Source organism: Crocuta crocuta, unplaced genomic scaffold (assembly GCF_008692635.1).
Source record: "Crocuta crocuta isolate KB4526 unplaced genomic scaffold, BGI_CrCroc_1.0 scaffold160, whole genome shotgun sequence".
Taxonomy (NCBI): domain Eukaryota; kingdom Metazoa; phylum Chordata; class Mammalia; order Carnivora; family Hyaenidae; genus Crocuta; species Crocuta crocuta.
In genome coordinates this window covers 5145051-5165203 of record NW_027527591.1, presented here as the reverse complement: position 1 = coordinate 5165203, position 20153 = coordinate 5145051, and the positions used below count along the sequence as shown (strand labels likewise).

Below are 20153 nucleotides of genomic sequence, written 5' to 3'. Positions count from 1 at the left end.
ACAATTCATGAGTTCGGGCCCCACATCAAGCTCTCTGCTGTCAGCACAGCGCCCGCTTTGGATTCTCTGTCTTCCTCTCTCTCTGTCCTCTCCTTCTCACTCTCTCTTTCTCTCTCTCTCTCAAAAATAAATAAATAAACATTAAAAAAACATTTAGTATGTAATTTCTTTTGTAACCTATTAGTGCTATATTTATCTCACTCTCTAAAGGCAAGGTAAATAATTACATTGGGAGCTTTTACCAAAAAAACCTATCACCCAATGCTTCTTCAGACTACTGAGTCTGAATTTCCAAGGGCAGGTCCAGGCATTGTATTTTCACCTGCCCTTCACATCCACCACAGCAACCACATTCACCACTGGTTGAAAACCTCTTCCCCCACGATTTGGTAGATCTGGAGATTGAGGAATTGGGAGATTAGAAAGAGATTGAAGGAGAAGCAGACCGGGTTGTGGTAGAAATGAACAATTCCTCCTGGTCACATTAAGTAACTGTATCTGCTCATCATTGTATCTCCCTTATTGAGTACACAGTGCCTGGCACAGAAAAGGCACTAATAAATGTGGATGATTAGATTAACCATGTTGCCTATGCAATGAGCATTACATAGTGATAGCTAAAGGTCTGTGTAACAGAAATAAGCCTTATTCCATCTTCTAAAATACTAATCAATTGTGAGAAGGTGTGACAACATCTTCATTACTTTTGTATCTTCTTCCCATGCACAATGTTGAGCACATAGTAAACACTTCATAAATATGTCTTAAATGTAATTTATAAACACATGTATGCATTTTTTTTCTATTGCCGCTGGAATAAATTATCACAAATTCGGTGGCTTCAGACCACAGAAATTTACTATCTCAGGGTTCGGAAAGTCAGAAGTTCAAAACGGGTCTCCCTGGACTAACCAAGGTATCAGCAAGGCTACATTCCTTTCTGGAGGCTCTGTTTTCTTTGCCTTTTCCAGCTTCTGGAGGCTGCACATTCCTTAGCCTGTGACTCCTTTCCATCTTCACAGTTATCAAAGGCAGGCCTTTCTCACAGTGCCATTTCTGTTTCTGACCTTTTTTTTTTTTTGCCTCTGCCTTGCTCAGTGAAGGAATGTCGGGATTACATTTGGTCCACTAGATAATCCAGGATAATCTCATTATTTTAAGGCCAGCTGATGAGCAACTTTAATTCCATCTGCAACCGTCATTCTTCTTGCCACGTGATGAAACATACACACCATTTCTGGGCAGGCATAACTTTGTAGGGGGCCCTTATTTTGCCTACCACAACCTGTAAAACAAAACAAAACAAAACCAGGAAGAACAGAGGAAGAAATAATGGGCAAGACATGAGGGCAAAATGAAGTGGTAACATTAATAACAATAATAAGTAACAAGATTCTGGAACAAAGCAAAAAAAAATTCTCTATTCAATGCTACTAATTAAATTTCAAGGGAGCACATGCACACACATGCACACACACTCACAAAGACACTAATATCCTGGTTAGCTGATGCCACAGGTGGGATAGAATCATTTCCTGATTAGACAAACTGAACAAGAAATGAATGACATTTTGTTATATACAGAACTTTTGCAGGAAAAGTTCCCAAATTCCTTTCTTCCTGGAGAGAGATTATTTCCCTTCCCCCTTGTTCCGGCTCACCTCTAACATTTCTGGAAATTTTCTAGGAGGATGGACGAAAGTCTCAACACTTACCTATCTGCCTTAACCCCTCACTGTGCACAGATGGCTGGAATGGAGCACTGCTGGCCTGAACTGCAGGCGAAGGCTGGTCAATATTACCCCCTCATGCAGGGAGGCAGAGAAACCATTCTCTATGGTTACCTAGCCAGTTTGCTGGAGGAAACTTCTCTGCTAAAACTCCATGGAAACTAGTTGTTTGGACAGTGACATTCCCTGGAGATTTTAGAATCAACTTTTTCATCATCCGAAACCTACATCTTGGGAAATCTCTCCGAAATACTGCGCAATGAGAATGATCATACTGAATCAATACTTCGTGAAAAGATAGAACAGCACAAAATAAGTCCTTCATTTCCATGCCTTGGAAAGAGCACTCCGAATGTGACTGTGACAATTGTTCCTGGCTGGGAACCTCTGTTCTTTCCCTGTCCCATGGAGTAGGTAGAAAACCAGGATTCTTTTGTATGTTTGGGACATTTTTTAAAAAGGTTTTGGGTGGTTGTTTCTGCTGTGTTGTTTTTGTGGCTGTCTGTGGTCCCTCTTTTGGTTTGAGCTACAGTGTGGCTTCCTTGAGGAGCTTCCTTCCCCTTGTCATTTGTGGAAATAGTGACTAGGATACCAAGCGAGTTAGAACCGTAAGTAAAGTGAGATTGCCCAGGCTAACAAAGCTCTCTCTTACAAGTACATGAAATTTAAGCCCAAGCCTGAGTGTTATTGCATACAGGACTGCCCTTTCCAGCTGGAATGCATGACTCTTTGACATCTATTTGGCTACTTAGAAGCTATTTTTACCTCTTTTCTATCTTTGCTCTGAATAGGTTAGTGTGAAATAGTTATATTTTGGCAAGAGAAATATTGCCATATCTTTTCAATGTGCCAAAGTCTTGAAACAAGATAAAAGTTCCTTGGTCCTGGGACCAGAGCAGGGAGGATGAGCCCCTTTCAATGTTTCTGACAACTTGATATAAAACCAGTGCTGCAGTGTTAACACCCATTAATAGAATAGGTAAGTGTGGTTCACCTGTATGCTGATGTGGCTATGGCCTGGGTACAACACATACACGCACACTGCCTGGAAAATATGGTCATTGTCAGGTTGCTTTGTTAGGGGTGGAGGGAGAGTGTGGATAGAAAAATGTTTCCCTCGGTCTCCCTGCAGCTGGTCTTGAGATGTATTTCATAAGCCCCTTGAGGAGGCTTGAGATTCTCTGTCTCTCCCTCTCTCTCTGCCCCTCCCCGACTCGCAGTGTCTCTGTCTCTCTCAAAATAAATAATTAAACTTAAAAATATATATAAAGACACCGTCGAGTGAGAATGTGATGTTTAGAGGTGCTGTACCCACCTTGCAACCCCGAGGGGAAGACTAAGGGAATTGCCAAGAAACTGACCCAGACCTGTGGCATCACAGGGCCACGAGAACAACCGTGTACCTCTAGACATCTTGTTCCATGAACAGAATAAACCCTATTAAGTCACTCACTGTTGGCGTTTCTGTTATTTGCAGCCAAAAGCACTTTAAACAATATTTGACATGTCAACATCCTTCTTGGGAGTGCTTTATTTAGAGCTGAAGGCAAGAAATAAGCCCTCTGAGTGGGAAGCCTGGAGTGTGGAGCTGGGTGGCTTCTGGGGACCAGAGTTCCAGTTTGTGAAAAACGCTGGTCTGAGAGAAGCAGAGACAAAAGACTGAGACACTGAGTCTTGTGGTTTAAATTCTTCTGCCAGTGAATTCCTCTTTTTGCCAAAAATGGTTAAGGTAGAGTTTCTGTCACTTGCAAACAGAAGTCCCACCTGATTGAAGTGTGAGCTCATTGTTGTTTTGTTGTTAAAACAAAACAAAAAAAAAAAAGAAGAGAAATGGGAGTGTGTTGTGTGAGCATGAGTTCATCTAAGCATGCAAAAAAAATGCGGATAGATGTACTGACAGTGACCAGTAAGACTGGTCATTTCCCTGGGGCAGTTGGAACAGAGTAGGATAAGGCCATATGGATCATTTTTACCTTATGATTTTCTCAATCTTTAAACTTGTTCTTAGCAGCTTGTATCATGTATGTAATTTTAAAAGACTAAAAACTTCAGAAACTCCGAGACAACATGTGTGTGTTGGTTTGTGCCGTTAAATTGGAGATACACGGTAATTGGAAACTAATAGATACGTTTCATTACGAACTGAGAACCACTGCCTACGAAGGACCCAACAAACCTCAGACAGACAACCACACATCCCAATACCACATAAAACTAGCCACAGTGTGCCCCGTAAGGGACTGAGGCTGGGAAGCTGTATCCAATCTGCCTGTCACCATGGCCCCCGACCCTTCCCCCACATACATCATTTTCATTATTTTCCCTAAAATCCAACCCAAATAAGCCCACAGTGTAAGTTAAAACAAACAAACAATATAAAACAGCGTGTTTGCTATACAAATAAAAGCAAGTTCTTCCGCTCACCCCTCTCCAGCCCAGTTCATTTCTAGACAGAAAAATTTGGAGCCGCCACAGCCCTGTGAGTCTGTGCGAGTAGCCTGGATTACTGAAGGAGGTGAGAAGTATGCTGAGCCAACCTAAGCACCCAGGCTGCTGGGGTGGGGCCAGGCCTAGAAAGGATGGTATCATGGGAAACTGATACAGCTGGCTCAGCCTCAAGCCTCTAGGTAAATGGACCAAAGCACACATGTAGGACATGACATTCTCAGGGTGGAGATGGTGTCACCAGGGGGAGCACAGACAGCTAAAAGAAAGGTAGGGGACAGCTCTGAGCAATGCCAGCAGGATCCCAAGTGTTGACTGGAGGATGCCAGGAACAGGAGGCAGGGAGAAGACCAGCAAGATCTTGTGTGAGGCCAGGGGGCCGCAAAGAGCATCTGCTGATAAGTGAGACTCGGAATTCCAAGCAGGGACACTGAGGCAGAAGTTCAAAGGTATGAACAGCAAGAGCCATCGGTGCATACTTACTATATGCTGAATGCTCGTATTTCACTTAATTCTCCCAAAACCCCTGTGAGAAGGGAATTTTTAAAAAAAAATTTAATGTTTATTTATTTTTGAAAGAGAGACAGAGTGAGAGTGGGGGTGGGGCAGAGAGCGAGGGAGACATAGAATCCGAAGCAGGTTCTGGGCTCTGAGCTGTCAGCACTGAGCCTGATGCGGGGCTCAGACTCATGATCATGACCCCAGCAGAAGTCGGACACTTAACCGACTGAGCCACCCAGGCACCCTGGGAATTTTTATTATCTCCATTTTTCAGATGAAGAAACTAAGGTAGATAGAAGATGCGTGATTTGCTCAAAGTCACACAGTCTAGTATATCAGTTAGCTCAGACTGCTGCAGCACAAGACCACAGCCTGGGCGATTTAAAAACAAACATTTTTTTTCTCAGCCTTCTAGAGGCTCAAAGAGCAAGATCGCAGTGCTTGGCAAGGTTATTCTCTAGTGAAGCCTGATTGCAGATGGCTGCCTTCTTGTCATCCTCATACAGCCTTTCTTCTGTGTGGGAAAAAGAAAGATCTCTGGCTTCTCTTTCTCTTCTTTTTTTTTTTTTTCATTTAAAAAAATTTTTAATGTTTGTTTATTTTTGAGAGAGAGACACACACACAGAGCGCAGAGGGGGAGAGAGAGAGGGAGACACAGAATCCAAAGCTGGCTCCAGGCTCTGAGCTGTCAGCACAGAGCCTGACATGGGGCTCCAACCCACCAACTGTGAGATCATGACCTGAGTTGAAGTCAGACGCTTAACCGACTGAGCCACCCAGGCGCCCTTCTTTCTCTTCTTATAAGGACACCCATCCTATCGATTAGGGACTCACCCTTATAACCTCATTTAACCTTAGTGACCTTCTTAAAGGCCCTATCTCCAAGTACAGTCACATTGGGAGTTAGGGCTTCAACATATGAACTTGGAGGGGGGGAGGAAGAGACACAATTCAGTCTGGAAGAGCTAGCTAGTAGCAAACAGACAGTATGACTCCACAGCCAGTGTGACTCCATGTTCTTTATGTGGGTATATTTTTGTGTCTTAGTGAGATATAATTTAAGTAATATAGTTCAGAGATTTTTTGGAATAAATGCATACATCCATGTGACCCACACTCCTAGCAAGAACTATATACAGTAGTTATCTTGGCCACTACCCTTCTCCCATACTAGCTGCTGGCAGGAGATGCTGCTGTTGGGAGATTCCATGGCAGCCAGGAGGCATTTCTGGTACCGCACACACAAGCTTTGCTCCCAGTAAGACTTGATTCTGAGAGCTCTGTCACGTGATCCTTCCCCCCACCCACCAGGCTCCTTGTCTGGGCCAGCCCTTATCTCTGCTGCTCTGAGCTGAATCCCAGGAGACTGACCCTTGTGAGCTGCGTTTCCCAGGGTATTTGCCCCCGGCCCTTCCCCCCCCCCTCTCTGCCAAAGGCGGTGTCTCTGGCATCTCCTCTCTGGCTCCAGCTTTCACCAGACAGACCCAACAGACCCAAGGTGGTGCTCCACCATGTGGCCCTAATGCCTCCTCCGCTTTAGTAAACAAGCGTCTCCCCACTATGGCTTCCCGCTGTCACTGTTCTTTGGGTTATCTCTCACCATCCATTGTTTGGCTTCTCAGCTCTTCCACCTCCTGTACAAACAGTTAACCTGCATTAAATGCCCTCTGTTTCCATTGCTGCATGGCCTCTCTATTCCTGGTTACACTTTTATGGAACACTGATACACTCTCTACTTGTCAGGACCGGCTCAGAACCTGGGGTTTCCAACTAGAGGGTTGGATGGAGCCCACACACAGAGGCTGGAGGCTGGAGGTTCATCACCATAGACTTCCCCAAGCGGATACGGGGGACGGTATTTACATTTGTTCTGCCCTTGTTGACATCGGCTTGGGCCATCTTGTTAGCAAATCAGCGCTCTCCTCCAATTCATTCATTGCCCATGGCTCCCCTGTTTTTCAGGGGGACCTCTGCAAGCGGTCAAGACCAGAGAGGCTTTTATCACCTGGCTCTTCAGCTATGGTCAAGACACTAAGCCACTAATTGGATTTGCCCGACTGCCACTCATTTTCAAAACACATGCTCATCTGGGGCGCCTGGGTGGCTTAGTCGGTTAAGCGTCCGACTTTCGCTTAGGTCATGATCTTGCGGTTCGTGGGTTCGAGCCCCGCGTCGGGCTCTGTGCTGACTGCCAGCTCGGAGCCTGGAGCCTATTTCAGTCTGTGACTCCCTGTCTCTCTGACCCTCCCATGCTCATGCTGTCTCTCTCTCCTAGAAATAAATAAAACATTAAAAACAAAAACAAAAACAAAAACAAAAACACATGCTCATCTCTATGAAGCGGTTGGGAAGAAAAGAGTGACTGAGGAGAGCAAGATAGGACTAGAGGAGCCTTCAACAGCCTCTGGGTATCCCCTGGGGTCCTGCCAACCAGCTTACGGGGTCGGGGAGGAGGCCTACCAGGGAGGCTTAAGAGAGAGAGAATGCCTGGCCGCTCTAATTCCAGTTCCAGTAGCTTCTGGCGAACTCTAAACTCCGCATGGAGTAGATCCCCACGACCACAGCAGAAGGACCTCCATCTTTACTTTGGCTGCAAAACGAAGTCTCATCTTCCAAGAGCCTTTGGCTCTAGGAGGGAGAACCAGGAGGCAGATTGCACCCCACCTGGCTCACCGCCCCATATCCCGGGACTTCTCCAGATCGGTCACCGCTGTAGGTCAAGTTTCCTTTTCTCGGCTCACCCCACCTAAGTAAGGGGCCGCTGGCCTGGCCCGACTGCAGGGCCAGGAGCCCGGCTGGCAAGGGCGAGGAGGAGAGCAGACAGTCCCCACTTCTCTTTCCCCCTGCATGATAAATCACTTCAGCCCGGAGAAATGTTGTGAAACAACCTGGCAGCTAATGGGAGAAATGTAACCCAAAAAAAGAAAGAAACGAAGAAAGAATCCTGTTAGTCACAGAGCTTTTCATCTGAACCACCAGGCAGGCCCCGGCTTTCTGCGGGAATAATAAAATCACACTGTATTAGCTCCCTGAACAAAGGCAGCTCCCTCGAATGTAACAATTTGGGGCTTGGGCGTTGGATTAGTTTCCCCTGGGCCATGGCACACATGAAGAGGAGAGACCACGTGCCCTTAAGAAAATCAAAGAGGGAAATAAGCTTGCTATTCAAACGAGGGAAACACAGGCTGTGGGGCAGCTCCCCTCCGCCTTCGGTTCAACACCTGGTGAACAAATAGCACGGTCCCTGCCCAAGCGGGAATTTTCCCACGGTGTGCCGGCAGCTTCAGAGGCCCAGGAGAGCACCAGAGCTGTCTGCTGGATCTTGGAAAATAGGGGCAGAAGGAAGGCCTGGAAGAGATGCTCCATGCTAAGGGAAAATCATGAAAGCTAAAAGTTATTATAAGAGGAAGACCTCAAAGCAGGAGGCTGGAGTTATTTTAGGGGTAAAGAAATACTCTTTGTGGCGATGTGTTTAGAAACACACACACATACACACGCACACAGATTGTATGATATCATATTACAGGAACAAAATGTTCTCTCCACAATAAGAAGCTGGTATGGAATTGGTTATTTTAACATCACATAAACCTAATGCATGTCACCTAGACAGCAGTCCCTTCGAGGTAGGGAAATTGGGGCTTGGTAACTCTATCTTTCCATTCTTTGCCCTCCCACCCCACCTTGCCAAGCGTCTACCTTCAGCACCCCCTTCCTCCAAAGGCATCCAGGACTCTCAGAATTCTCTGAGAAGACTGTTCCTCTAAATTATTCATAATCCAGTGTTACTTACTTCCACCCTTCCTTTCCCGGAAGTATTTGCTACATAAGAATCCGGTGAAAATGAGCAATGCCTGAACACATAATCACTCCTGGTAAAATTTCAAACATTTGTAGAGAGAGATTGCATTGGGGGTGAGGGGAGGGGAGTCTCTTACTCTCAGCCCAAGTAATACGACAAATAAAAATATACTATAAACTTGACCTCATTTAGAGCATTCATTCACAGTGAATGGGTGTGAGAACATTACTTTTTCAATGCTGACTTTCAAAACTTGAGATCACAACTTTCCATCAAAATAGCCATGTGCCTAAAGGTCAGCAGGAAAATATTTATGAATTTATTTCCAAATTGTGTTCTCCTCATGTTTGAACTTTTATATCTACAAAGTCATGGGAAAGCTTTTTATAATAACCAATAAGACTTTCTAAAACCCTGTTTGACCTTTCCACACTTCCTTTCTAGCAGTGCACCAAAAAAAATTTTGGAAGTGCCTGGTCCTGGTAAGGATAAAATACAATGAGTGGTCTATGACCATAGTTACAATTATAAGGGATTCCAATTATAAAATTGACATTCTCATTCCTGATTATGTCAGACTATTACCAGACAGCTACAATAATCCCTCTCAAACACATGCTTCTTTTTTTGATGTGACTTTGCCACTTTTTTGTCCCCAGCAGTAGTTAGAGTCTACTTTCTCTCCCCTTGAATCTGGCCTGGCTTTGTGACTTGCTCTGACCAAAAGAATCTGGCAGGAGGGACTCAGTGTGATTTCTAGGCTCAGGACTTAAGAAGCCTTATGGGGGTCCCGGGTGCTCAATCGCTTGGGTGGCCAACTTCAGCTCAGGTCATGATCTCACAGTTCATGAGTTTGAGCCCTGTGTTGCGTTCTGGGTTCTATGCTGACAGCTCAGAGCCTGGAGCCTGCTTTGGATTCTGTGTCTCCCTCTCTCTCTGCCCCTCCCCTGCTCATGCTCTCTCTCTCTCTCTCTCTTTCTTTATCAAAAATAAATAAACATTAAAAAAATTTATTTTAAAGAAGCCTTAGAATCTCCATCTCACCTTCTTGGAGCCCCGAGCCTCCAAGAAAGGAAGTCCAGGCTATACTGCTAGAAAGAGTCCCTTGGAGAAGCACCAAGAAGCACCAAGGCACCCAGCCCCAGCTGTGTGAGTGAAGTTATGCTGCACCTTCCAGCTCTAGTCACAACTCACCAGCATATGGAGAAGACTGGCAAGCCATCTCCATGAGTCGTGCTCAAATTGCAGACCTACAAAATCGCAAGTGAATTAATGCTTTCAGTTTGTTTGGGGGGGGGGGTAGTTTGTTACATAGCAGTAGATGACTAAAACACCAAGCTCTTACAAAAATGACTAAATAGTGTATCGCTATCCAGATTTGACACATTAATGATATTTGACCTCAGGAAGTATAATCTCTCAGTACAAACACGTAAGTGATCAAAGTCCAAATTATGCTCCGAATCAGAGACTGCTCCCCAAATATTCATGCTCTGCATCTTCTAGGATAGTGGTTCTCAGAGGATGGTCCTTGACCAGCAGTAATAGCAACACATGGGAATTTGCTGGAAATGCAAATTCTTGCCTCTTACTAGAAGAAACTTGTGTTTCAACAAGTCTTGTAGGTGATTCTGAGGCATTTACAACTGCTATTCTATAAGATAACATTTCTTTGGAGTTTTTAAAATATATTTGTTTATTTTTGAGAGAGAGAGAGAGAGAGAGAGAGAGAGAGAGAAAGCACATGAACAGAGGAGAAGCAGAGAGAGAGGGAGACCCGAAATCTGAAGCAGGCCTCAGGCTCTGAGCTGTTGGCACAAAGCCCAACATAGAGCTTGAACTCCCAAACCACAAGATCATGACTGAGCCAAAATCGCTTAACTGACTGAGCCACCCAGGCACCTATATAGTGAAAACATATAGATGTTTCACTGCTATATCTGGCCATCTGGATAAAGACTAGGTAAAATGAATGGGTAAGGCCACAACTAAGTTCTGGTCAAGAAGGAGTAAGCAAAAACGGGAAGGGGGCTGTTTCCTTGTCTGTGTCTTTTACCTTCATGCTGACTGGAATTCAGACGTGATGGTTGGAGCCCCAGAAACTGTCGTAGACTATGAGGCGATCCTTGAGAATGAAGCCATGCACAGCAGAACCGAAGGAGGGAGAGAGGGTCCTGATGCTAGGGAGCAGCCACATTAGCTCTGGACTCACTCCCTGACTTCCTGAACATGACCAAGAAATTCTCATTTTGCTTAAGCCTCTGTTTTTTAAAGTTTTCTATTCCTCCTAATCAAATCTGACTCTAACTAATACACAATCGTAACAAAGAAGTCCTCCTTCCTCTCCCCTACTGAGATATTCTTTAATATAAAAATGTCTTATTTTCCTTGCTTATCATAAGCTATCTTTTAGATTATTCCTTTAGTTGCTCATTAACTGTCTCCCTATTTGGCCAGAAACTCCATGAAAAGAGTTTTGTTTTCTTTGTCATCGAATCCTCAACATCTAACACACTTCTACCCTCACAATAGACTTGGTGAATATTTACTGAATTGAATAGACATCTAGATGGAAGGATGGAGATAGGCAAACCAGAAATGTCCAGTTTTACAGCACTGATATAATGACCAAGCCTCAAAAAAAATCTTTCTTTTAAACACTGAACATCCACCCAAACTACCTTCGCCCGACATCCCACCTAGGCTTCACATCATAATCTGAATCTGAGTATGAAGTATAATAAATAACCATCACTTTTGTAAGCCTTCAAATGTGCCAAAGGGAAATTTCAAGAGAGGGGCATTTTACATATCCTTCAAAGCTGCCAAGGTCATCAAAAACAAGAAGGCCAGAGAAATTGTCACAGCAAAAGGAGCCTAAAGAGACACAATTACTGGATGTCATATAGTATCCTGGCTGGGTCCTAATACCGAAAAGGATATTACCTACAAACTAAGGAAATCCAAATAAACTATGGACTTTAATTAATAATAGTGTATTGATATGGGTTCTTAGATTGTAACAAATGTACCCACTACTACAGAATGTGAATAATGAGAAACTGAGCTTGAGGCAGGGCGAGAGGAGGATATATAGGTATATCTATTCTGTACTGTTTACTTTTTTGTGGATCTAAAATTGTTCTAGAAAAATAAAATCTCCTAACAAAAACAAAGACTTCCATATATTAACTCCTGTTATGTGTATTAATTCTCATAAATAGGTACTATGAGGAGTCCTATTTTGTAGACACAAGAGTTCTCTAAATTCAGGGTCGCCTGGGTGGCTCAGTTGGTGGAGTATCCAACTTGGGCTCAGGCCATGATCTCCCTGTTCATGACTTCGAGCCCTGCATTGGGCTCGCTGCTGTTAGGGCAGAGCGCGCTTTGGATCCTCTGTTCCCTGTCTCTCTCTCTGCCCCTTCCTCACTCTCACTCTCTCAATAAAACATTAAAAACAAAAGAGTACACTAAGTTTGGTTTCCCCAACACCTTGAGGCCTAAGCTATATGTTTCTTCTGGATCAAAATGTAGTTGATGAAGTTATTTAAATAATGCATATTGATTAATGTGTGTCATCCAGGGATTGAGCTTAGGTAATTCTAAGAAAAGAGTCAAAACTAAGAAGGCAGAAAGGAAAAAAAAAAAAAGAAAGAAGGCAGAAAGCGCTTTGTATCTGCCTACTGAAACTCAGAGGGTGAAGGTAAGCACTGTAAAGAGTGTACAATTCTAAAATGTGTTATACTCACATGTTGACAGCACATACACTCCTCCAATGGCTAGAAACAACTGAGCTTGACATCTAATTATCAAGAATAATTATTTAATATGAGGCCACAGATGGCACAGAGTGTAAAGAACACATAAATCATACATTGTAAGTTACAAAGCTGATTTGAGAGTGGATTTGTGTCCCAAGTACTGAATAGCTAGGGCTCTGTATCTGACGGCAACCCTGGTCTGCACTAAAAGAACACCTCAAATGAGAAAGAGCTCTCTGCCACTGCATTCCTTTCTAAAGATAATCACTACAAACTTCCTTAACTACTACTTTGGCTAGCAGAACCTTATCATTTCATTACTGGCTACTCCACTGACCCAAACAAAGATTGGGGCTGGTCAGACTGAAATTCCTGGCTAATGCAGTTTGACCATGAAATGTTATCTGTGCAGACAATGATAAGGAGGTATACCCAGACAGAATAGCGCTTTATTGAAACATTTGTTTACAAAGGTCATTTCCAATGGACTTGGCTTCCTTACTCAGGACTGTAATATAGGTCGAGTCCAATCTAAATGTCCACCTGAAACAATACCCAAGCGACTACTTTGCAGCTGTGATTTCGCTGCTTCCCATGGTTCCTTCGGTCTCCTCACTCTGTTTATTCAGTGGAGACATTAGCTCCTTCACAAAGTCTGTCTTAACCTGCTCAGTGCAGGCCATTTCCCATATGCTCCGGTGGAGCCCTGTGGTGATCTCAGTCATGGAGTTTATCAGAGTTTGGTACAATTCAACAAGTATTGAACAGATGCCTTTGAGGCACTGTTCGAGGCACTTGGGAGTCATAGTGAACAAATCAAGGACGGCTGCCCTTGTGAGAAATCTAACAAGCAATCAACTGTAATCAATAAGTACATTTTATTTAGTATGTTATACTGCTAAGAGCCGTGGAAAAAGAAAATGTGGAGTGTGTTAAAGGGGGCGGGATGGACTGGGGTACAGAGGGAGGTCCAGATTGCTATACTAATTCAGGTGGCCAAGGGAGGCTTGCTTCAGTGAGAACATTAGCAAAGATCCGAAGGAGGTGAGGGAGTTAAGTCTGCAGATCCTGGAGGCGGTTTCCTGGCAGAGGAAAGAGATAGGGCAGAGACGCTTAGGCAGGAGCATGTCTGGTGAGATTAAGAAACAGCCAGGAGGCTAGTGAATCTGGAGGAAGTGCCCAGAAGGGAGTAGGAGGGGAAGAGAAAGGGTGAAGCGGAGAGCATCAATTATGCAGGGCCTGGGGAGGGGGGGCGCATTGCAAAGACTTTGGGTTTCACTCTGAGGGAAACCCGCAGCTAATGCTGGGTTTTAGGTAGAGGAGGGACAGAGAGCTGACTTAGTTTCGCAAGGTTTGTTCAGGCCACTGCGATGACGATAGAACTGTAGTAGGGCCAAGACAAAAGCAGAAAAACCTGTTGGAGGTGATTATAGGTGAAAGATGATGATGCCTTAGGCTAGAAAGCAGCAGTGGAAGAAGGCAGATGGGAGCCAGATTCTGGATTTAGAGTCTCGGTGGGGGTGCACGTGGGGTGTAAGAAACAGAGGAGACCCAAAGATGACTCCGGGGATTGTGTTCTGAGCGATTCCTACAATGGGGAAGACCACAGAAGAAGCAGGCTAGGATGTGACATGCAGGAATTCAGGAAACGTGAATTTGACTGCCTGGGAATGCTCTGCGGACACTTCCTGGAAAGAAAGAACAGTGGTTGGCAGGGAAAGCTGGGATTCAGCAGATGAGACATTTTAGGAGTGCCGCATTTGTAATTTCCAACACTTGATATCACAGAAAACATTGCGAGAAAAAACCACGGAAATCAACATCTCTGAGTCAAAAAGAAATTCCAATGAACTAGACTCTGATCATGCGAAAGTTCTACTTTATCAATGGCCTGAGAATGAAACATGATATTTAACAGCTGTCTAAATAAGTCTAAAATTTTTCAATCGGTAGAAAATAATTTTGATGGTAAGAAATTATCATGTAATAGTTTAATTGGCGGGTTTTTTTCTTAGTGACACAAAACTATCTTTTAATTCGATGCAGTGAATGTGGTGATAAGAATATCTGATACTAATTATTCACAATGGGTCAGGGACCCAGGGCTAAGAGACATGCGTGGGTCTTCTCATTCTACCTCACAACAGCCCAGGGATGGAGTTATCATCCTCCACCCCACCCTTTGTAGAGAATGCTCAAAACAGGGGAGAAAATGACTGTATCCTGTATGCCCCATACGGTCTTTGTGCTTTGCCATTGCTTTCTTGGAAAAAAGTCCTCAGTCTCTTATTTAATAAATCCTCACCTTTGAGAATTTTAAGAATGCAATCTTGAGCATGAATCTTCCATGTCTCCCTCTCTATTTCTCTCAGCCCTCCGATTCTAGTCTCTTGTGTCCTGTGTTTTGGGTATTGAGTTTGGTTCCCTCTGTTCAGGTCAGTAAACAGGCACAGAAAGGGGTGCTGGACGAAGGCAATGAGTAAGACTTTGTGCCCTGCCTAGAGGCACTCAGAGTCTATCCGATTGGGCAGATGGCTACCTGAATGGGTGATAAACTTCCTAACACATGCGAGGAGCTCTGTCTGTATGTGTGCAGCGAGGTCTGCCTATGGTGAAGCCACAGCTCAGGACAAGCCCTCATGGAAAGCAAGGGAGGGTGTTTTTTAAGCTCCTTTGGCTTCATGCCATGCTACGAGTAAGTCCAGTAAACATTCCTGCGCTGCAGCAAGCCACTTAAGGAGTGTTTTGATTATAAGTCTTTTCACATCTTGCATCACGAAGGCCACAAGAGCAAACACTATCTGTTTAATCTGGGACTAACGATGACAGGCTAGGTCGTATAAAAGTGAAACTAATAGTATGTCGATTACAGTTCAATTGAAAAAAAAAAAAAGTCCTGAAACGTATTCAGTTCTGCCTTCCTGGAAGAAGTATGAGAAACTCTGACACACAAATAGAAAAGCATCCTACTTGTTCATCTCAAAAACCACAGTTACAAAAACGATTTAGCAACTGTGCCATGGAATAGAAATGAGTAACATTTACAGGGTGTTAGACAGTAACATATCAGATGATAACATTTACAGATTCATCCCTTGAAGCTACACAAGATAACTGTACTGGGAGGCAGGGGGATGGCGTCCATCCTGGAAGAAAATCAGTCTAGATAGGGAAACTCCATGAGCCTAGAACAAGAAGTCACCCTGTCAAGAGCCAGCGCTGTGAGCATACAAAATTCTAGCAAGTTCAATTCCATTTCACTGATGTTTATAGCCCTCATCTGTAGTTTGAGAATAGATTACTAAGGAACTTCTTATTTTATTGTTATTTTTAAGTTTATTTTTGAGAGAGAGCACGAGCTGGAGAAGGGCAGAGAGAGAGGGGGATGGAGGATTCAAAGCAGGCTCCACACTGTCACTGCAGAGCCCAACGTGGGACTTGAACCCATAAACTGTGAGAATCACAACCTGAGCAGAAGTCAGATGCTTAACCAACTGAGCCACTCAGGTACCCCGAAGGGACCTCCAACTTTAAGAGGATCTCAGAACTGTGAAGATATTCATTCCAACCAATGGATCAGGATGAAACAAAGTTGTTTTTTCTGATCTGCAAATGCACGGCCCTAACGATATAAAATCTGCTTTAGCAGAGGACGCATGGACATAGGTCTCCTCCTCAAAGTTCTGTTGGCAAGAAGATATTTCCTGGAAAAATCAACACTGTGGTTAATGCAGCATGCAGAAACATACACTAAGTCACCATTGACAAGTCCCTTAAAAAAAAGTATGTCTAATACTGAAATACAAGAATTTAGCTGACAAGACCAGGTTCCTTGCTAAGAAAAAGCTACACAGAGAGGGGACACTGGCAATTATGACATTGAAATTTTTAAGGGTTCTTATTCTCATTTGGTGCCTGGTAATGTGTACGGGTGAAAAGATTTAGTCCCTCCTTCCCCATCATCCTTACACACTCAAACAAACAAAAACCTCTCTAAATTCTTCGTAGAAAGGAGGAGAGCCGGGAGAGATTTCAAACATGGGTGGGAGGGCTTTTGAAAATGGAGAGCACCCCTTCCCCCATACCAGCTTTGGATGTTAGTGGTAGAAATACGTTGTGTGAGAAAAAGGAAACTTGAGAACCACTCATTAAGTACCAGACCACAAAGGTCAAATACCTTAATACAGTTAGTTTTAGGATACACAGTGACTCTTACCTCAGAAGCTAACCAGGTTTTGACAGCCTTTCCCTGCTCCGAGATGCGGTGCCCCTCAGGGCAGGGTTTCAACCTCTATATCCTGTACCTGAGTGTAGGTAGTAACAATTCCTGTCTGGACAGGAGTTGGCTGTGTTGTTTTCTAGTGTCACCAAGACAACGGTCATGACTAAACCACAACTAACAGAGCCCAGAAGTGTTTTTATGAAGATACATGTGAACTTCAGCATTAAAATCAACAGAATTACTGACCACTTCATCATTTTTGCTCATATATTGAAAAGAAATGTCACTATTCTGGAGAAGAAATGTGCTCTGGTGCTTTTGAAGTGCGTCCTGTGATAAACTGTATTTTACTTTATCACAGTAGAGCATCAGTTTTTGAAGTCCCCAAAGACATTTAGTATGGACATTTTCTTTGTTTCCTGTTAATAAGTATCAGGTAGCATGAGCATAAAAACTAAGAAAGAAGCAAGAATCTAATGAACAAGTTAAAAGGACAAGAGAACCTACATCTTTTTACATTATTATTACTAATGCCTAAGATATTTGACTATTAACATGAGAGCATTGGAGACAAAAATGCAGGATTTGGACAAAACTGCATAAAGTAAGCTTGTTATCCTTGGAAAGTCAAGTGTCTTCATCTCAGGGCTGCTAATGCTGTTTTCCCATGGTTTCTTGGAAAACACAACTGTTTTCTTTGGGTTCTTTCCAGGTGCTTTGTTGAGGGACAAAGATGGATGAGGAGGAGGATGTCGTAAATAACTTGGCCATAGAAGGATAGGGAGTGCTGACTTCAATATGCTTCCGTTCTTTCTACACAAAATTCTTTGGGTATAATGTGGAGGGGGCAGTAGAGTGAGAAGTATAGCATGGTCATTTGCTGATTGTCCTAGGGCAATAATTCTGAATATTTTCATCCTTAGAGCTTTACTTTTATTCCCTAAATCAGTGCTTCTAACACTGTGGTGAAGGACCAAATTTTTAAAATTTCCAACCTAATGCGGATGTTTGTAAAAATGAATTACTAGAAAAAATTTAAAAGCAAAGAATATAAGATACAACTTCCGCACGTTGTATTATTGATTTCATAAGACATATACTACTCTGTTGAATTGCTCTTAAAAGTATTTTTTAAATTTATTTTGAGAGAGAGAGAGAGAGAGAGAGAGAGAGAGTGTGTGTGTGTGTGTGTGTGTGTGAGAGAGAGAGAGAGAGAGAGTGTGGAAGGGGCAGGGAGAGAGAGGGAGAGAGAATCTCAAGTAGGCTCCACACTGTCGGCACAGAGCCTGGAGTGGGGCTCGATCCCACGAACTATAAGATCATGACCTCAGCCAAAATCAAGAGTCAGTCACTTAAACTGACTGAGCCACCCAGGTGCTCCACTATTAAAGTTTATAATAGCTTACTCTCAATTTCTTTACTGGCCTTGTGGCAGACAGGTTAACAAAAATTCCAAACTACAGTTTGAGAAGAACTGCCTAATCACACACATATACACAAACACAGGACCCATGCACATCAGAGACGCAAATATGTAAGGCACAGTTTAGGTAAACTATCCACCTGACAATTTAAATCTGTATTAAATTATTGCATTACATAGTTTTTTGGGGGGAAAAAATAAACCTCACTTCGTACAAAAAAAGCTAATGAGGAACCGGCAGTCTCTTACCTCACCACTCTGTCTTCTCGTGCCCACTCAGAGAGGCCAGCATCCAACAGGCAAACCTGTCACAAAGCTATCCGTGCCAATTCCTCCCCCTCCCCTAACCTGACCTTCAGCCTGAAGCTCTCTTCCTCCTTCTCACAGCTGCTGTCCTTGGTATTCCCTTCGACTCTCTCCTATCCAGGGGTTCCCTTTTGGATAGATTCTATTACTGTTCAAAATATCTGCTAATCCTGCACTGGGGTGAATTATACTACCTTACCCCCTTGATGGCCTAGGCCATGACTTGTGACATTACTCTCTATGGAAGGATTGTACATCTCTGCCATGTTAAACTCAGAAGTGACCATGTGAGTTGCTCTGGCCAATGGCATATGTCACTCGAAGGGGGAAGTGTAAGTTCTATTATCTCTCTCTCTCTCTTTTCTGTCTGCTGCAAGACTAGTCATAATGTCCCAGGTAGACGATGCTCCATCAGCCTTCACCCCACTGAGATGACAACAGAAATACTTGATGAACACACTGGGTGAGTACAAGTTAAACCGTTCTGGGAGATTTTTCACGTTCGTTATGACTGTGTCATAATGTAAGCTGACAGATACTCACTTGTTTCCTGGATATTCTATCTTGGCTTACATGTGGATAATGCATATTTTCTAATAGTTTCCTAAGAAAGTGTTCATGATAGGTAAAAACCTGGCATGTTTAAAAACAGGATACCATATTTGAAGTAATTTTCCCTCAAGATTAGAAAGTATTGATACATTGTCTTTGAGCTTCCAGTGATGCTGTTAAGAAGTCAGGTGCCATTCTCATTTCTAGTCCTCTGTAGTTACTTTCAGTCCCTCCTGGAGCCTTTTATGACCTCTTTTGTTTTTATAACTGGTATTCTAAAATTGTATGGTCGATGTGGCTCAGTTGGTTAAGTGTCTGACTTAGGCTTAGGTCACGATCCCATGTTTCATGAGTTTGAGTCCTGAGTTCGAGCCCCGCGCCAGTCTCTGTGCTGACAGCTCAGAGCCTGGAACCTGCTTTGGATTCTGTGTCTCCCTCTCTCTCTGCCCCTCACTCACTCACACTCTGTCTCACCCTGTCTCTCAAAAATAAATAAAAAATGTTAAATTTTTAAAAAATTGTATGGTCATGTGCTCAGACGTGGGCTTTTTGCATCTTGTTCAATCTTCATGCTCATGTTTTTCAAATTCAGAAAAGTGTCTTCAGTAATTTTTCCCCTTAATCTTTTATCCCTCCCCTTTTTTTAAAGAATCTAGTTTTGTTGGGGCAGCTGGGTGACTCAGTTAGTTAATCAGCCGGCTCTTGATTTCAGCTCAGGTCCTGATCTCCTTGTTTGTGAAATTGAGCCCCACATCAGCTTGGGCTCACACTGACATTCAAAGCTTACTTGGGATTTTCTCTCTGCCTCTCTACCTGCTAGCTCTCTCTCTCTCTCTCTCTCTCTCAAAATAAATAAGTATACAAAAAAAAGCATCTAGTTCTATAAAAGCTATACATGTTCATAGTTTGAATAGTCCACATCACTCTCACTGAATATTTAGCTTTCCCTAGAGATAGCCACTGTGAATTTTTTTAGGTAATTCTTTGGAATTGACCTTCATATCTACACACACACACACACACACACACACACACACACACACACACACACAATTTTAGAAAGACAGACAGAGAGTGCAAGCAAGGAAAAGGGGCAATGGGAGAGAATCTTAAGCAGATTCCACACTCAGCCTGGAGCCCAATGCAGGGCTCAAACCCATGACCCTGGGATCATGACCTGAGCTGAAATCAAGAGTCAGATGCTCAACCAACTTAGCCACACAGGTGCCCCTCTATACATATTTTAATTGTGGCAACTTGGTATTGCTGCTTTAGGCATTACTTATGCACTTTACATTATGGAAATAAGGGTTTATTTTCCTCCCTCTCTGCATGCCACCACAAACATGCTCTGTTTCATTATATATCATAATTTTGATTATATTATTAATTGGTGGTTACAGTTTTAGAG

The 20153-nt window shown here is 43.3% G+C and overlaps 1 protein-coding gene across 1 annotated transcript in view; it reads right to left on the bottom strand.

Annotated features, from left to right (window-relative positions):
* Nucleotides 1-263: 263 nt before the first annotated feature.
* The window catches only part of LOC144237838 (uncharacterized), a 31922-nt gene continuing 12032 nt past the window's right edge, over nt 264-20153 (bottom strand). The window contains exon 3 of the mRNA XM_077771570.1: nt 264-1285. Within this exon, the coding sequence (XP_077627696.1) occupies nt 1199-1285 (87 nt within the window). The 3' untranslated portion in view covers nt 264-1198. The remainder of the gene's footprint in view (nt 1286-20153) is intronic.